A 16,911-nucleotide genomic window follows, 5' to 3' on the forward strand; every position below is an offset into this window, starting at 1 on the left:
AGACGGCCAAGGGCTTGGGTAGGAAGGGGTTGGTGGGGAGCTGATATTTTTAGCTTATGTCCTCAGGCTGCTCTTTCTTCTTTGTGTGTAGTGCCGATCTGTCCAGGACAGGTTGCATTCACAGCATCCCCTTTACAACTAAGGGAAGGCTCACCTTCCGCCATGCACAGATCGTACATACTTGGTCAAGTTTGTTTTCACCTTGAGTTAAATGTAGATCTAGACATCTCCTCTTCTGAAATGAGGATGGTTGTAGCAGTGCTGTATTTCTTGAAAATTGGGTTTACCATAAGGATTACTGTATTTTTGGGGCACCTGGGTGGCTCAGTCGGTTAGTCCTCTGACTCTTGATTTCAGCTCAGGTTGTGGTCTCACAGTTCATGGGTTTGTGAGTTCGAGCTACACTGGTGGTGCAGAGCCTGCTTGGGTTTCTCTCTCTCTCTCTCTCTCTCTCTCTCTCTGTCTCTGCCTCTCTCCCCCCCCCCACCCCAGATAAATAAATAAACTTAAAAAAAAAAATTACTATGTTTGTTTAGCATGAGACTCAGAATGAGGGCCAAACCACATTCACTGAGTTTTGATTTACTTCCTACCATGTGGAAAGGATACTTAAAAAAAAAAAAAAAATCAACTGAGGGTTATATAATTTCAAGTCCCCAAAGAATCACAGAATCTAAGTTATAAGAGACCATAGAGCCCTCTAACTGAACCCCCATCCATCCTGCATGAAATTTCTTGTGCTGCCAACTTAGGATTGCCAGATAAAATACAGGATGTATGGTTAAACTTGAGTTTGAGATAAATAACAAATTACTTTTTAGTATAAATGTGTCTGAAGCACTGTTCAGTTCATCGTGTATCTATTTGTTAAATGAGTAAGTACATACATTTTTAGTATACCTAAGAGATATGAAAGTTCCAGGAAAAAATGCTATTCGAGAAAAGTAATGATACTTGCTTTCACTTATAGGTCACTTCTGTTTTGTTTGTTTTGTTTTGTTTTGCTTCCTAGCCATACCTGCCCCCTGTCTTAAAAGGATGTGCTTCAATTCATTTAAAATAATGGTTTCTTTTAGTAGCACCTTGGTAATTTATCTCATTACTCTTCCTGGAGAGGATCAGCACCTGAGCTAGTTGGTAATTGCTTTTGTCTTTATTTGTAATCTTTTAGAAAACAGGTATTTGAGCTTTTTGTTTGGACAGTCATTATGAATTCCTGATAACATCTGGTTACTTAATTTGAAAAGTGTGTGGCTGTGAAGATTAATGCTGGACCTTAACTGGATATAAATTCAGACATATATAGGATCCGTATTAATCTCAGTCAACCCTTTCAAGCAGATGCCATATTTTGGGGAAAAGGAAATTGAAATGTACCAAGGAGCGGTAAGTAACATGCCACATAAATTACTGTAGTGTTTGGGGCTTTTATGACGCATGGGTAGTTTTTCTTGAAGTTGGTAATACATTTGCATTTTCTTATTATGAATTATTTATTGGGGAAGCTCAAGTAGGTGACATTGTTTGATTTTTAATGTGCTGCTGGTTAGAATGCAGCTCAAAAAAGCGTAGGGCTATCTAATATAGTACTATTATATACAAAACTAGTCAAATAGGATGTAGGACCTACAGCGTGTGTCGGGGGCAGCAGGGGGGAATTCCTCTTTCCACACAGGCCACAAAATTCTAAGGACTAAAAAATCAGTAATGGGTAAAAAATAAATAGGGCGCTGAGAACCAGTCTCTCCAAATCAGAACCTTAGTTAAGCTGTGGCTATGAATGGAACATGAAAAATGAATCTTTTCATTATTTCTTTATTAATGTGACTCTGGTCCCTATTCAGATCCAGCTCCATAGCCATTTTCGTTGTGTGTGATGAAAATAGAAACTGTAATTCTAATTAATATATTTCCTTACGGGATTCAGTATTTCCCCAGGCCTCTCCTTCTCTGCATCTTTTTCCTTCCTTCTTTCCTCCGCAGCAGAAGCACGAGAGCGTTCATTAATCCTGACCCCTGGAAAACAAACAAAAGAGAGCCCACACAAATTCATCAGTTGAAGTGGAAGGCAATTTACCCAGAGCAAGAGCCCACCCCATTGTTGCCAGATGAATGGTACTGGTAGCTGGAGCCCAAGGAGGCTGCCACGCGAAAGACCTTTGATAATGCTGCCTTTATGGGAGCCCAGCACAAGGGAAACACTGTCAACAGAGGCTAGCCCTGCCCTGGCGCCCTGATCAGCGGGGCCCCGGGGGCAGCAGGCACGGAGCTGGCTTGGCATTCTCAATCCTGGCCAAGGCCAAGGCGGGGCGGGTGCAAGTGCTGTGCATTCACGTTGTTTCTTTCCAGTTCTCGGAAAAGCATTGCTACATGAGTCCCTCTTAGACCATTTATCTTTTAAGGAGTTCTCTTTAAAGAAATGCCCTAGAATTGTAAAAAGTGTATTTATTTTTAACTGCGAATGGTCAGAGTGTTGTAAAATTGGTATTTGCTGAATGCCGGGTACTGTGGTAGCTGCAGCAATAATAAAACACCCCCCGGGTGCTGACTGTGTATCACTGTCCAACCCCATTTCACAGATGAGCAATCCTCTTTCACAGATGAAGAAACTAAGGCTCAGAGAAGTTAAGTACTCAGATCTGTTGAGTATTGGACAATATTATCCCTACTTTAGAGATGGGACCAGTGAGGGGTAAGACAGAGTCTAAATGTCTTCTCACTGGATCTGCCATGCTCACTGTTTGATGTTAGGTGGTCTTAAATGCAAGGAAAATTCTTCAGCTTTGTAACACATGAAGTATTTTCCTTTTTAGTAATATTTGAGGTAGTGGTGTTAAACTCCAAGAAACTGAAGAAAGTGGGGCTGAAGTTGTCCTGACACCATGAATTTCTTGGTGAATTTGTATTTTAAAAATTTTTTTTTCAACGTTTATTTATTTTTGGGACACAGAGAGACAGAGCACGAATGGGGGAGGGGCAGAGAGAGGAGAGACACAGAATCGGAAACAGGCTCCAGGCTCTGAGCCATCAGCCCAGAGCCTGACTCGGGCTCGAACTCACGGACCGCGAGATCGCGACCTGGCTGAAGTCGGACACTCAACCGACTGCGCCACCCAGGCGCCCTGGTGAATTTGTATTTCTGCATAGGTAAGCTAGCCCATGAGAGGAAAGCAGAGTACCCCGGGGAGGAAATATCGAGATGTGGTAGGATTTTTTTCATCCATTGAGATGAAACAGACTGGTCAAACCGGTTCATCCCTTTAAAGGACTATACCTCTTGCCCTCTCATGGGAAATGTTAGGTTCTCTCCTCATTCAGAGACAGTTTCACTTAATTTCATCTAGGGTTCCAGGGTCTCTGCCTTACCTCTTAGAAGAAAAATTATGTAGGGATTTAGAATTCTAGTAAAAGTCAGATCCAGGTTTTTAGTAGGCCGCTCTTGAGACCTGTGGCCCAGGTGTCTTCAGAAACATTTAGAAATGGAAGGTCGTCTGCAGAGGCGTGTCAGGTGGAAGGGTGTGGTGCTGGGGCATCTGAAGACGTGGTTCACTTCTGAAGGCTGAGTCACACGCTTTGGAGACAGAAGAGTCCTTCCCAAGCCCATCTCCATTTTGTTAGGTGTAACTCCTGATGACCTAGGCAAGCTTAGGAATTCTTGTGTTACGCAACCCTTAAGACTGGAACTTTACAGTGGCAAATTCATTTCTGAGACCGGGAAAAGAAACGCTAATGTGTTGCTCTATCTGACCATGGTTTTGTTTCCGTTTTGTTTTTGCTTCTCTAGGCTCAGTATGAAAACCCACCACATATCTATGCTCTCGCAGATAATATGTACAGAAACATGATCATTGACAGAGAGAACCAGTGTGTCATCATCAGGTATGGGAAAGAACCTTATGAGGGCGTGAGACCATGCCGAAGTTAGCATTCTGTCAAGGAACAGTGCTTTTTCAATAGCTGCTGGGGTCAGAGGCTGGTTTAGGTACCTGGGTAACAAGCAGGCGATCTGCTTTGTCTTGGGTTATTTTATAACTCCACATCATAAAAGCTTCGTGTTTTCAGGGGATTGTGGTTCATACTTCGGTTGCTTAAGGCGTTAAGGCTTTAGGGCACGTGATTCCAGCCTGACCTCTCTCTGATTGTCACTGGGCTCTGAGCTAACATCATAAAATATCTCCCCTCCCATTAGACTGCCTTCCCTCTGTATTGGAGACCCTTTATGTTGTAGGTACAATAAGCGTGTTTCACTATTTTGTCAGCTGGAGTCCCTACGTCCCTCTTTTTCTTTTCCTTAATAACTGAGTAGTTCACATTTGAACTTGTTTTAGTATCCTTTGTCATCGACTTTTAATCTTCTGAGGGCATCACTGGCAAACACCAGCCTTAAGTGTCTGTGGCTCCATTTCAAAATCCTTTCAACCTTTTAGCCAATTCTGTGTCTTCGCTGGGTTGAAGTGCTTTTACCATTTTGTTTACTATTATGAACATTTTCAAACATATGGAGAACGTAAGCATCCATGTTCCCATCACTTAAAACTTGACAGTTGTTAACATTTTGTCATATTTGCCTTCATCTCTTTAGAATTTTATGTATATTTTTTAATTAAAAAATTTTTTTTACGTTTACTTAGTTTTGAGAGGCAGAGAGATTCAGAGGATGAGCAGGGGAGGGGCAGAGAGAGAGGGAGACACAGAATCTGAAGCAGGCTCCAGGCTCTGAGCTGACAGCACAGAGCCCAATGTGGGACATGAAGTCACCAACCATGAGATCATGGCCTGAGCCAAAGTCAGACGCTTAACTGACTGAGCCACCCAGGCGCCCCCTATATATATTCATTTTTGAGAGACAGAGAGAGATAGAGAGAGGGACAGAGAGAGAATATGAACAGGGGAGGGACAGAGAAAGAGGGAGACCCAGAGTCTAAAACAGGCTCCAGGGCTCTGAACTGTCAGCACCAGAGTCCAACGCAGGGCTCAAACTCACAAGCTGTGAGATCATAACCTGAGCCCAAGTCAGACACTTAACCAACTGAGCCACCCAGGTGCCCCAGTTCTTCTATTTTTTTAACCGAAGCACTTTAAAAAATTTTTGAGTTCTGAATATTTACAAACATAGACAAAATGAGAAAGAGTATTATAATATAATAATTTCCTGTGGATCTATCACCCAGCTTATACTGATGTTCCTATATGGCTAATCCTCTTTTACCTTGTCCTTCATCTTGCCCCCACTTGGTTATTGAAAGCATATCCTAGGTAGCAAATTATTTCACTTGTCACTGATTTAAGATGTGCCTCTAAACTATCATTCTTATCATACTTGATAAATGAATAATTCTTTTAATATATCTAATATTACCAGTATTCCAATTCCATGTCTGTCTTACAAATTCTCTTTTTTAGTTGGTTTATTTTTACTCAGGTTCCAAACAAGGCTCACACATGGCACTGGGTTATATGTGTCTCAAGTCTCCTAATCATTAACGATTTTCTCTTATTCTTTTTGTTTTCTTGGCATTTACTTGTTAAAGAAAACATTGCTCCCCTGCAGAATTTTCCACAGTCTGGGATTAGCTGGTTGTATACCATGACGTTCCTCTGTCCCCAATATTTCATGTAAATCTCTATTTAGATCTAAAAGCTTGATCAGGTTCAGATTTAATGTTTTGGCAAAAATGTTTCATCCATGTTGCCATGCCCTTAATGCTTGTTGGTCTCTCTTCATGTGATGTTCAGATTACCAGTGGGTCCATCCATTATAAATTCTCATTTCACATCATGGTTTCATTTGTGGTTGAAAAGCAGTTATTTTCTAATTCTGTTATTCCTTCCACATTTATTGCTGGAATTATTTAGTTACCCTAAAATACAATTTATGTGGGGAAACTAGATACAAAGCTTGATTTGTTGTCTTTATTTACCGATTTTCAAAGCAATGAGTTGATGCCCTAGCAACCTCCCAGGATAAAGTGTTATTTTCAGTATCATTCCAAACTAGTAGATTTTTTTTTTAAATTTTTTTCAACGTTTTTATTTATTTTTGGGACAGAGAGAGACAGAGCATGAACGGGGGAGGGGCAGAGAGACAGGGAGACACAGAATCGGAAACAGGCTCCAGGCTCCGAGCCATCAGCCCAGATCCTGACGCGGGGCTCGAACTCACGGACCGCAAGATCGTGACCTGGCTGAAGTCGGACGCTTAACCGACTGCGCCACCCAGGCGCCCCTCAAATTAGTAGATTTTAAATATCTTGTCTGTTTGCTTACATTGCAGTTTTTCTTTGGGGCTCAAATGGTCCTGTTTTTAGCCATAGGGAGCCCTTTGTATTGGCTCCTGTGTCCTTTGACATGACCCCAGTTGTCTTTGATAGTTTTCTTATCCAAGACATCAGGCTCTCAGGGCTCCTGGCTGGCGTAGTTGGTGGAGTGTGCGACTCTTGATCTCAGGGTTGTAAGTTCAAGCCCCATGTTGGCTGCAGAGATTACTAAAAATAAAATCTTAAAAAAAAAAAAAAAATGATGTCAGGCTCTCTTGTACGTTTTCTCCTGATCCCTAGAGTCAACCATTTCACCAAAAAGTCCTGGTTCATTTTACTGGAAGATGGTACTTAGAGACCATCAATCTAGTCATTAAGAGTGCTAACAGGCAAAGAAAAAGAACTTTTTTTTTTTTTTTAATTTTTTTTTTTCAACGTTTATTTATTTTTGGGACAGAGAGAGACAGAGCATGAACGGGGGAGGGGCAGAGAGAGAGGGAGACACAGAATCGGAAACAGGCTCCAGGCTCCGAGCCATCAGCCCAGAGCCCGACGCGGGGCTCGAACTCCAGGACCGCGAGATCGTGACCTGGCTGAAGTCGGACGCTTAACCGACTACGCCACCCAGGCGCCCCTGAAAAAGAACTTTTTTTAAGAAAAACAATGAAACATGAGTTCATACTGATAATTTCCAGTTCATTTTTAAGATTATAGGATTTTTACTTCTCTGGTTTTTATATTTGTACCCCATTTTTTCTTATGCTGAAAATCTTTGTTCCTGGTGACATTATCACAATTATTTGCTTTATACTGTATATGTAAAAAGTGTAAATATAAATGAGTAAACATATATAATGGATAAAACACGCAAGTAGTTTTGTTAATGCTTTAAAATAACTACCAATATTATTAATAGCAAAACTGAGTTCACTTTAAAATTTGTTTGTTATTCTTTTTGTCCTTTAGATGTACAGGCAAAATATTGAGTTTTAAAAGTCAATTAAAAGAATCTATTTCTGTGTCTTTTGTGCCAGTCTAACCTAACAGATTCATTTATTTTATTTTGGATTTTAGTGGTTTAAAAATTTTAATTTTAATTTTGTTTTATAATTACATAAAACATTTACATGATTCTGAAGTGAAAACTATAAAGCAAAAACACTGAAGCCTTTCAAGGGTAAATACAGACTTCAAGTATTTCAAGGTAAATACAGACTTCATGACATTTTGCCTCTAAATATTTCCATATATATCTCTGGAAAATAAAAAACGCTTTCTTTTTTTGTACCAGGATCATTATCACAACTAAATAATTAATAATAATTTCATATCATCTAAAATTAAACAGGTCCACATTCAAATTTCTCTGTTACAAACATGTCCTTACCCACAGATTTATGTAAATCAAGGAATACTGGTTGCATTTTGTCATGACTATTCTTTTTTTTTCTTCTTATTCTACCATAGTTCTCCTCCTGCCCCCATTATTTTTTCATGCCATTGACTTGGTGAAAAGAGCAACCTCATTTCCTGATAGACACCTTGTAGATTTGTCTAATTGCTCCCTCATGGTCTAATTACACTGAGTCCTTCAACTGGACTTTCTGTGAATCGGAAGTTAGATCTAAATACTTAATTAGATGCAGTTAAGCTCCTTTGGAAGGGGATACTTGGATGATGATGAGTTGTTGCTTAGCAGAAAATGCTTCTGTTTGACCCCAAGTGGAGCTCACTGGCCAATAGATAATAGATAGGAGGCGTTTCCTTGCCTGGCATTACGTTAGAGAGTATTGGGTGGGTTTTCAGACACACTCCCTTGCCCTTTGTCCTTCCTCCTGGGACTCTAGTGAGATGAGAAAGAAGGACTGGTCTTGTTGCCTGAGCTTCACAAGTCTGGAAACTGCTTCAGTGACCCAGCCCTCCTGTCTCCCACTCTCACCTCCCCCTCATCCATCCCTGCAGGTGCACGGGCACTGGAGCAGGACCTGTGTTCTTTAGGATCCTTCTCCCAGCTGTTCAGGTGGCAAAGACTTGAACACCCTGCTCTAAGGATTTCTGTTGCAGTGGCTATGCTATAATTCAGGTGATGGTGGAGCAAGGATCTGCTTTGGCTTCTGACAATACCCAGAGTTAGGGCACACTTCACAGGCTAAGGGACAGTCCTTCATAAGACTGCTTGCCCTTTGGACGCCAGCTGCAAGTTTGGGGGTTTCAGGTCACCCTCACTCTGCCCAGCTAGATAAAAATTCAGGGGTTCCCAGCACCGTTGGGTCCAATAATTTACCAGAATAGCTCACAGAACTCATAGAAGTGCTGTGCTTACAATTATAGTTGTATTATAGCAAAAGGATACAAATCAGAACCACACAAAAGAAGGTCTGGAAGGGGTCCAAATGTGAAGCTTCTGCTCATCCACTCCCCCTGGAGTCATGGATGGTGTTACCTCCTCCCATTCATGTGTGAGTTGGTGGTAGCGTGGCCAACCGGGAAAGTTTATGCAAAATTTGTTGTCCAGAGTTTTAATTTGGGCTCAATCACACACGGCCTGCATGGCTGACTTTAGTGTCCAGCCCCCCATGAGGCTTCGGGCTAACACCTATAGTCTCTAGTTCCTCCAGGGGTCAGTACTTATGTGATGCTTTCCAAAGCCTTATCATAAATCATTGTCCAGTTCCAAAGCCCCCAGGCAAACAGAGACACTCTGTGAGGCAGGATATTCCAGGGCCCTAGGGATTACCTCCTGAGACAGAAGGCAAAAGCCTGACCTCTCTTTACTACCTAAGAGCCATAGTTCATCTGCTTTGAGAAAGTAGATTTGCTCTCTGCGTGTTGCTGTGGCTCACTCTCACCAGCTCTGTGATCCTGGGTAGCAAACCTAACACTTGTCTGGGCCTCGGTTTCTTCATCTGTGGGTGGACGGACCTCCCAGTTTGGAAACTCTCTTCCAAATAACACTAGAGGAAAGCGAAGGCAGGGAAATGCCAGTTGGAGTAGAGAGGCCCAGGTTTGCAGCCACTGACATTGGGAGAGCTGTGTGCTTGTTCACTTGGGGCTGAGTCAGATGCTGTTGGCCTGAATGCATTTGGGAAGAGAAAACAACCTAATTTTCCTGGGGGCTGGAAGGGAGGCCTTGTCCTTGTGCTAAGGGCTTCTGCCATAGCTGGTCAGACTAGGAATTTTTAGTATCATTTAATTAGGAAGTACAGAATTAATGACCTAATCTCTCCCATGTTCTTTTAAGAGACCTCACCGCCCAATTTCCCACCAGGTGTCACTTTGTCTACAGGATGAAATGCACACTTCACATGGGATGGATGATGGCAGTACACAGAGGCAGTATTATCAGTTTCCTCCCAGATTTACTCATGTTTTCATAAGACATGGATATGGTGACAGGATGGACAGATGGGTGACCATTGCAGGACAAGAAATCAGTGTAACAAATTGAATTTAAAAAGAAAGAACTCAAGGAAGAAGACAGGCTGCTTTCTCAAGTATAGGCCTCCATCAGAGTCTTGGTCCTGAGTTTTGCAACTGTCTACAGACTTGATTTGTGAAAATAGCTGGGGTTGAGCAGGCTCAGGTAGACTGACACTGGCCAACCACACTCATGAATGAGTATGGATTAGACTTTAATTCATGATTTTATAAGGAGAATTCTGCCCTGGATGGTCAGTTAATTGTTTCCCAGGAACACAGTCCACGAGGAGAGCCAGATTCCCATTTCCAGTTTGACTTCAGAGCAGATGGATGAGCATCTTGGTGAATGTCCTCAGATCATGGCCCCCATAACTATGTGGAGACAGGGAAGGATATTGCTCTACTCATGAGAAGTCTACTTACCTGGGGAAAACCCATAATTTCTGGTGTTTATTTTCCTGTCCTGACTCCCTGGTAGGTTAGGCCCCTTTCAGTAACCTACATTGTCCTGCCAACCCCTGCCATCCGTCAGGTTAAGTCTTTTTTTTTTTTTTTTTTTCCAACATTTTATTTATTTTTTTTGGGACAGAGAGAGACAGAGCATGAACGGGGGAGGGGCAGAGAGAGAGAGGGAGACACAGAATCGGAAACAGGTTCCAGGCTCTGAGCCATCAGCCCACAGCCCGACGCGGGGCTCGAACTCACGGACCGCGAGATCGTGACCTGGCTGAAGTCGGACGCTTAACAGACTGCGCCACCCAGGCGCCCCGGGTCAGGTTAAGTCTTAGGAATAAACACCCAGGATTTGCCTTAGGTGTTCCCCCAAGTCTTCCTCAATAGCTCACTGGCAGAAAGGCTGGAAAAGTGGCTGCTGTAGATGCTAATTTCATCCACTGTGCCTTGCATTCTCCAATTTAACTTTCCAGGGATAAAGATTTCCAATTCCCGAACTGCCTTTATTAGTTCAGCGCCTATAAAGAAATCTAGACTCCGCATCTAGAGATCCTGTTTCAACTGATTTATGGTGGGCCCAGAACATCAATATCGTTTTTTTTTCAAGCTCCCCAATTTTTCTATTTGAGAACCAAGACTAAGGCAACTGGAATCCTAATTCCCAGTCCTCTTGTCCACTAGTGCAGGTGGATGCACTTCCTGAATGCCTGCCCTCTGCTGGGCGCTCTCCGCAACAGGATGTTTCCCCATCAGCCTCACAGCCACTCTGGGTGTCGGCATTATTGTTTCCCAAGGTTTCATCCAGGAACGGAGGCTTAAGAGAATTCTCAGATCCTCAAACTAGTAAATGGCAGAGTCTCTATTTGAACTTAGCCCTAGCCTGACTTTAAACCTCATGCACTTTCAATACACACTACTGTATTTGAGCTAAGTGCTCAAATGTCCCACGTTTCAGTGGAGGTATTAAAGCTACCATCTACTATGAAGTGAGGTTTGTTATCCAGGACTTGAGCTCCTAGGGTAAAAGTCTCCCCGCCCCCCACCCAAGCACAGATGTTTGTTTTAACCTAATCCTTTATAGGTTGTTGGCCATACAACCCAGGCAGCTGATGATTATGCTTTGTCATCAGTAGAGGACAGACAGATGGACTTAATGAAAGATCATGACCTTACTAATATGTTAATCTCAGTTTCTTCACAAGAATGCATATATAAGTAGGTGACCATACCTGGGTCATTTCTTTATCTTGATTGACTTGTTATCCCGGGGCATGTGTGAGGGGATTATGGATGTATATTGATGCATGCTTTTGGTGTGTTCTGTTAAAGAAGCCTTTCGTCAGTGGAGGAAGCCAGCAGGCCAGCTTTACAGATAACCCTGCTTTTCACCCCGCATTATGTTCCATTCGAGCCATGTAGTTTTAAGTGTGTACGTTTATCATTTGTATTGTTTTTAATGTTTATTTTTTGAGAGAGCAAGAGAGACAGAGTGTGAGCAGGGGCTGGGGGGCAGACAGAGAGGGAGACACAGAATCCGAAGCAGGCTCCAGGCTCTGAGCTGTCAGCACAGAGCCCAACACGGGGCTCGAACTCATGGACCACAAGTCATAAGACCTGAGCCAAAGTCAGACACTTAACTGACCGAGCCACCCAGTCACCCCTAAATGTATGCACTTATCAAAGATACCCTGATGTGCTACTGAAAACTATGCCTATTTGGCACATAAAAATAAAACAACTGTGTATTATAAAGTGGAACTTTTTGAAATAATAGAATTCTTATATTAAGTAAGCATTGAATAAATATTCATTTTGTTCACACTTTCAGACTTTAGGAAATCTTGATGATGTACATGGTTAATATCTGTTTAGGAAGCTATCTTAAGTTTCAATGGATACGTTCATTTGATAAATTTATAAGGAGATGTATTTCAGCTATTTGAGTTCTTCTCAACTAAAAGTTGGGATCATTCTTTATCACATGGGCATTAACACTGTCATATTACAAGAAGACGTGAGAAGGTACTCCAACTGTGAGAAGTAAGAGAGCCTGTATCTCCAGTGCTGGGCTTTCTCCTAAACGGCGGGTTCAAAAACTGTGGCCCATTGTTGTCAAAGTTTGATCGGAACAAAGCTACGTCCGTTTGTTTCACATTATCTCTGTTTCTGTGCTTCAGTGGCACAGTTGAGTAGTGACAGAGAACATATCTGGGCCGGTACAGGAAAAGTTTACCAACTCCTGCCTGAAGCACAAATGTATCATCGTAATAGTCTCCTTTATGTGACATACCAGTGTCTCAAATTGCACAAGTTCATAATGGTTCTTTTTTCATTTTACCCCAAAACTTACACCTCCACAACTCTCTCTTCCAAACATGGTTGCCAGATAAATGCTCCTATTTTATCATTTATTTAATTTTTTTAATGTTTATTTATTTTTGAGAGAGAGAGAGAGCACAAGTAGGGAAGGGGCAGAGAGAAAGAGGAGACACAGAATCCGAAGCAGGCTCCAGACGCCCCCGAAATTATTATATCATTTAAACTATGTTGCACTTCTGCTAAAACATCTCAGTGGCTCTCCATTGCCTAGCAGAGTCCAAAGTCCTTAGCTTGAGACACCTCTCACTCTATTTTCTGCTACTCTAACCAAATTGCTCTACTCTTTTCCCTCCAGTGGGTCAGGTTCACTTCCATCTCCAAAGCCTTGCCTGGGTTGTTCTCCCCGCCCCCCACCCAAACCTTTCTCATCAACCTCAACCCAGTGATCTCTCTACTTTCTGAATTTCAGTAGCAACTCATATAGTCCTCACTTTCACCACCTATTTAATAATATTATTATTTGATTTGCATGTGCTCATTTTAAGTCGTTTTTCAGTCTTTGATGACTAGAAACTGTTGTTAGGCTTCTGGGTTTCTCTGGTACACACAATAAATGTTTATTTACTGATACTTTTGAAGCTGAAACACTTGAAGTGAGCTCTAAGTACAATTTGCATTTAGATAAGGGGGAGATCACTTTGGACTACAACAGTCAGCAAAGGGGTCACAGAGATGTTGGGTCTTGATTTGAGTCTCCCCCCACCACACCCCACCGCCAACTGAATGTGTAGAACGAAGAAAACATGAATGGCCTGGGATCTTCTGGAACCCATACTGTGTGATGGGGAGAGAGTGGGGAGGATGTTATTGTGTTGCTAAAAGTTTCTGCTGACAAACTGTCCTTGTAAATTACCTGTGGGCCAGAACTGGGCCTTCCACTTCTATTTCTATATTATAGACACATTGCTTTAGTGCCGGACTGGTCGATTTGGGGAGGTAAGTGTGGTTGGGTGACAGGTCCCTCTTTGAATGACAGGCCGGGTGATCTGAGACAACCCTGCAGACCTTGGCAATGTCTTGCAGGTCTCTGAGCAGAGACACGATGCACAAAAGTCCGGTTTGCAGAATCGAGTCTGCTGGTAGAAAAGACATGGGACCTTGAGAGGATACAGATAGCGAGTGAGGTTATGAGGGCCTGACCTGAGCCGGACAGGCAAAGGGGAGACTGATGTGTGACATTCAGTAAGCCTGTGAAGCACTACGAGAATAGGAGGTAAACATGGACTCTGGAGAGTGCCAACAGAAAAAAACACAACAGCTCTGGCTGCATTAGTATCATTGACATCGATGAGCTCCTGAAGACACGAGCAGACACCTGCGATTCCAGTGAATGAGCAACCCATAGCTGCTTAGCTCATTCATCTTCTGTGCTACAAAATCCAGAATTCAAATTTGTGTTTTAGAATTACATGGTGTTACCTTTGGCTCTCTGAGAGGCATCATTGCCAATCTATGTAACAAAATAATCATGGTGTGATAAAAGAGAAAGGAAGACCAGCAAGTTTTTCGCGTATTCGTTATCATCTCTATATTACCTTCTTGGCAGTATGGCCAGAGGCATTGCTAGAGCCTTTGCTAACTGACCTCTGTGGGGACTTACGGGGCCATGGAGAACATTGATGTGGCAGTTTTATTGCTGCCATCAAAGGTGAATTCCTACCACTTTTGGCCCACATCAGCTCTTGCCATCCTAGCTTGTTTTAAAGATGTGTTGTCAGTTTGAAAGCATCACGTTGGGTGCAAGTTCCTAATTTTATTTTTTGCTGAAACTGTTCGGATGCAATTGTTTTCTACAGAAGAGGGCATTCCGTCCTTGATGGATCCAGCACTAGTTTGCAAAGTCTTCATAGGTGGCATCCTGAGTATGTGCCGAATAAGTATTGTTTCAGGATTAAATAAAGGGATGAGAGGGATTTTGAAGGTACATCAATAGCATTTGGTGACTGAATATGAAAATTTTCACAGAGGAAAAGGAGATGGGTGTCACTATTGGGTCTAAGATTTCTGAATTGTCTGCTTCAAAAGACATCTTGGATTTGAACCCCTAAGGTTTGCAGTAGTAAAGGTTAAAGATTAAAAGATTTGGGGGCACCTGGGTGGCTCAGTCGGTGGAGCGTCCGACATGAGCTCCACTGCATAAACTCCATTGCTCCGACTTCGGCTCAAGTCATGATCTCGTGGTCTTGTGAGTTCGAGCCCCGTGTCGGGCTCTGTGCTGACAGCTCAGAGCCTGGAGTCTGCTCCTGATTCTGTGTCTCCTCCTCTCTCTGCCCCTCCCCCACCTGTGCTCTGTCTCTCTTTCTGTCAAAATAAATAAACATTAAAAAAAAATTTTTTTTAAAGATTAAAAGATTTTAAAAAATCAGAGCACCTCTAATATTTGGCTTATATCCCGTCTCTGCTCTCTGCTTGTGCACCTTCAAATGTCTCAGGGATTCTCAAGCTGCCTTCCTGTCTTTGATGTATTTCAGGAACCTTTTATGATTAGCATTGGAACTCTTCTGTGTCTGTTGGTCCACTCCACTTCTTGTTTATCCCAGCGGCGTTGGCCTTCGAGGCTCCCTGTCCCTCCAGCCTGGCTTTGGGAGGCCCTGTCAACCCACACCCCTGGCTGGGGTCTGCATGAGGACTGCCCTCTGGCTGTGGGCTTGAAGAGCAGGACCTCAAATCTACCCTTTCCACCCCCCCCCCCCGCCAAGCTTGCTGCAACTCTTACCTTCCAGCTTGTGTGATTGTTGAAATTCCTTTATCACCAAAGAATGTTGTTCAGGAAGGCTGACTCACTAGCTAATTAATATATTATCCCAAACCATAAGAGTAGCTTTTTTTTTTTTTTTGAGGATGTGCTCAACATCTTTCACTGTCCCCCTTTACGCATTTCAAGAAATTGAGTCTCAGACGTAAGGAGCCGTGTTAAACACCTCACATTTGAAATGTGGCAAAGCCGCACTCCAAGCCCGGGCTGCCTGGCTCCATTATTATAGTCTTTCCACTTCTCCCTGATGCTGTAAGCCAGCAGGTGTCAGATTGTCTGGGCGAAAATCCGTTAGCACCCACTGTCTTGTGGTGTAGTGGAAAGAAAGACCTGAGGGCTCGAGGCACAGGGTGGACTCTATTCTGTTCTGTATAAACTGTGTGGAGTGTGCAAGCTTCAGTCACTTCACCTACAAAATGAGGATCAGTGCCTTAAAGGGAAAGCTGAATAGGAAATACCCATAAAAATGTTTTTAAACTGTTAAGAAGTGATGTAAAATATTTGCTAATAACATTGAAAAGAATTTCAAAGCTAGTAAGTAGCTGAGCTGGGGTTCAAACTTGGGTTTCAGACTAAACATTGGGTTCTTGCTATTACATCAGTCTGGGCCAACAAGAGCATGGCTATGAGGCCGTTTTCTTGGCAGACTAGAGGTGAAATTTTGGTCCGCTTGACAATAAAAATTGATTGGGAAGAAATAAGAGCTCTTTGTCTCGTTCACACTTTCCTCATTATATGAAAGAATGAATTTTTATCATTTACTCAGTAGCTTTGGCAAGTCTGTTTAATTTTGTATTTTACATTCTTAGCCATTGCATGTACTTGAGGATTTATTTTTCGATGTCTTGACGGTACCTGACAGGTGACCCCTTTCTCCTCAGCCCTGGAATCCCCCAGGTGGGCAACAGAGATGCTTCACCTCAGACTTCCTTCTTTCCCAGATCCAGGAGGGCTGCCAGGAAGGGAACGTGTGAATTGAATCTTTGAAGACAGCTGTCCAGAACCTTCTTCGATGTGTTTCTCGTTTTATTTTTTTAATTTTTTTTTTTTTTTTTAAGACAGAGAGAGTGACAGGCATGAACAGAGGAGGGGCAGAGAGAGGGAGACACAGAATTTGAAGCAGGCTCCAGGCTGTGAGCTGTCAGCACAGAGCCCGATGCGGGGCTCAAACTTGTGAATTGCGAGATCATGACCTGAGCCAAAGTCAGACGCTTAACCAACTGAGCCACCTGGGCTCCTCTGTTTCTTGTTCTTGATCACATCTTGTCATGTGATCACAGGGATGCAGGCTATTATTTGTTAGTTCCCTCTGTGTGTGAGAGATAATGAATGTTTTTGGCAGAAGCCTTCAAGAAGTGTCTATCAGCAAAGACTCAGGTGTAGGTAAAAATTTGACTATGCTATGAACTGTGCTATTCACGGAGTTACTTTGTGGAACACTGTTGATTTTAATTGACAGGGAAACCTATATGAGGATTTAAAATATATGCCTTCATTTGAAAGCAGTAGAGCTCAGGCATTGCCAGCAATGCCACTCACTAGCTATGTGTCCTGAGCAAGTTGCTTAGCCTGTCTCATCAAAGAATGGGGATGAGAATAGCACCTACCTCACTGGGCTATATCACTCAGATCAAATGACTGATATAT

General features: G+C 42.6%; 1 protein-coding gene across 1 annotated transcript in view; it reads left to right on the forward strand.

The window, feature by feature from the left end:
• MYO1E (myosin IE) overlaps positions 1-16,911 on the forward strand; it is a 213,985-nt gene that overhangs the window by 90,925 nt on the left and 106,149 nt on the right. Inside the window, exons 3-4 of the mRNA XM_043555306.1 lie at positions 1,297-1,386; positions 3,785-3,879. Of these exons, the coding sequence (XP_043411241.1) occupies positions 1,297-1,386; positions 3,785-3,879 (185 nt within the window). The remainder of the gene's footprint in view (positions 1-1,296; positions 1,387-3,784; positions 3,880-16,911) is intronic.

The sequence above is a fragment of the Prionailurus bengalensis genome, chromosome B3 (assembly GCF_016509475.1).
Source record: "Prionailurus bengalensis isolate Pbe53 chromosome B3, Fcat_Pben_1.1_paternal_pri, whole genome shotgun sequence".
NCBI classification, from domain to species: Eukaryota; Metazoa; Chordata; class Mammalia; order Carnivora; family Felidae; genus Prionailurus; species Prionailurus bengalensis.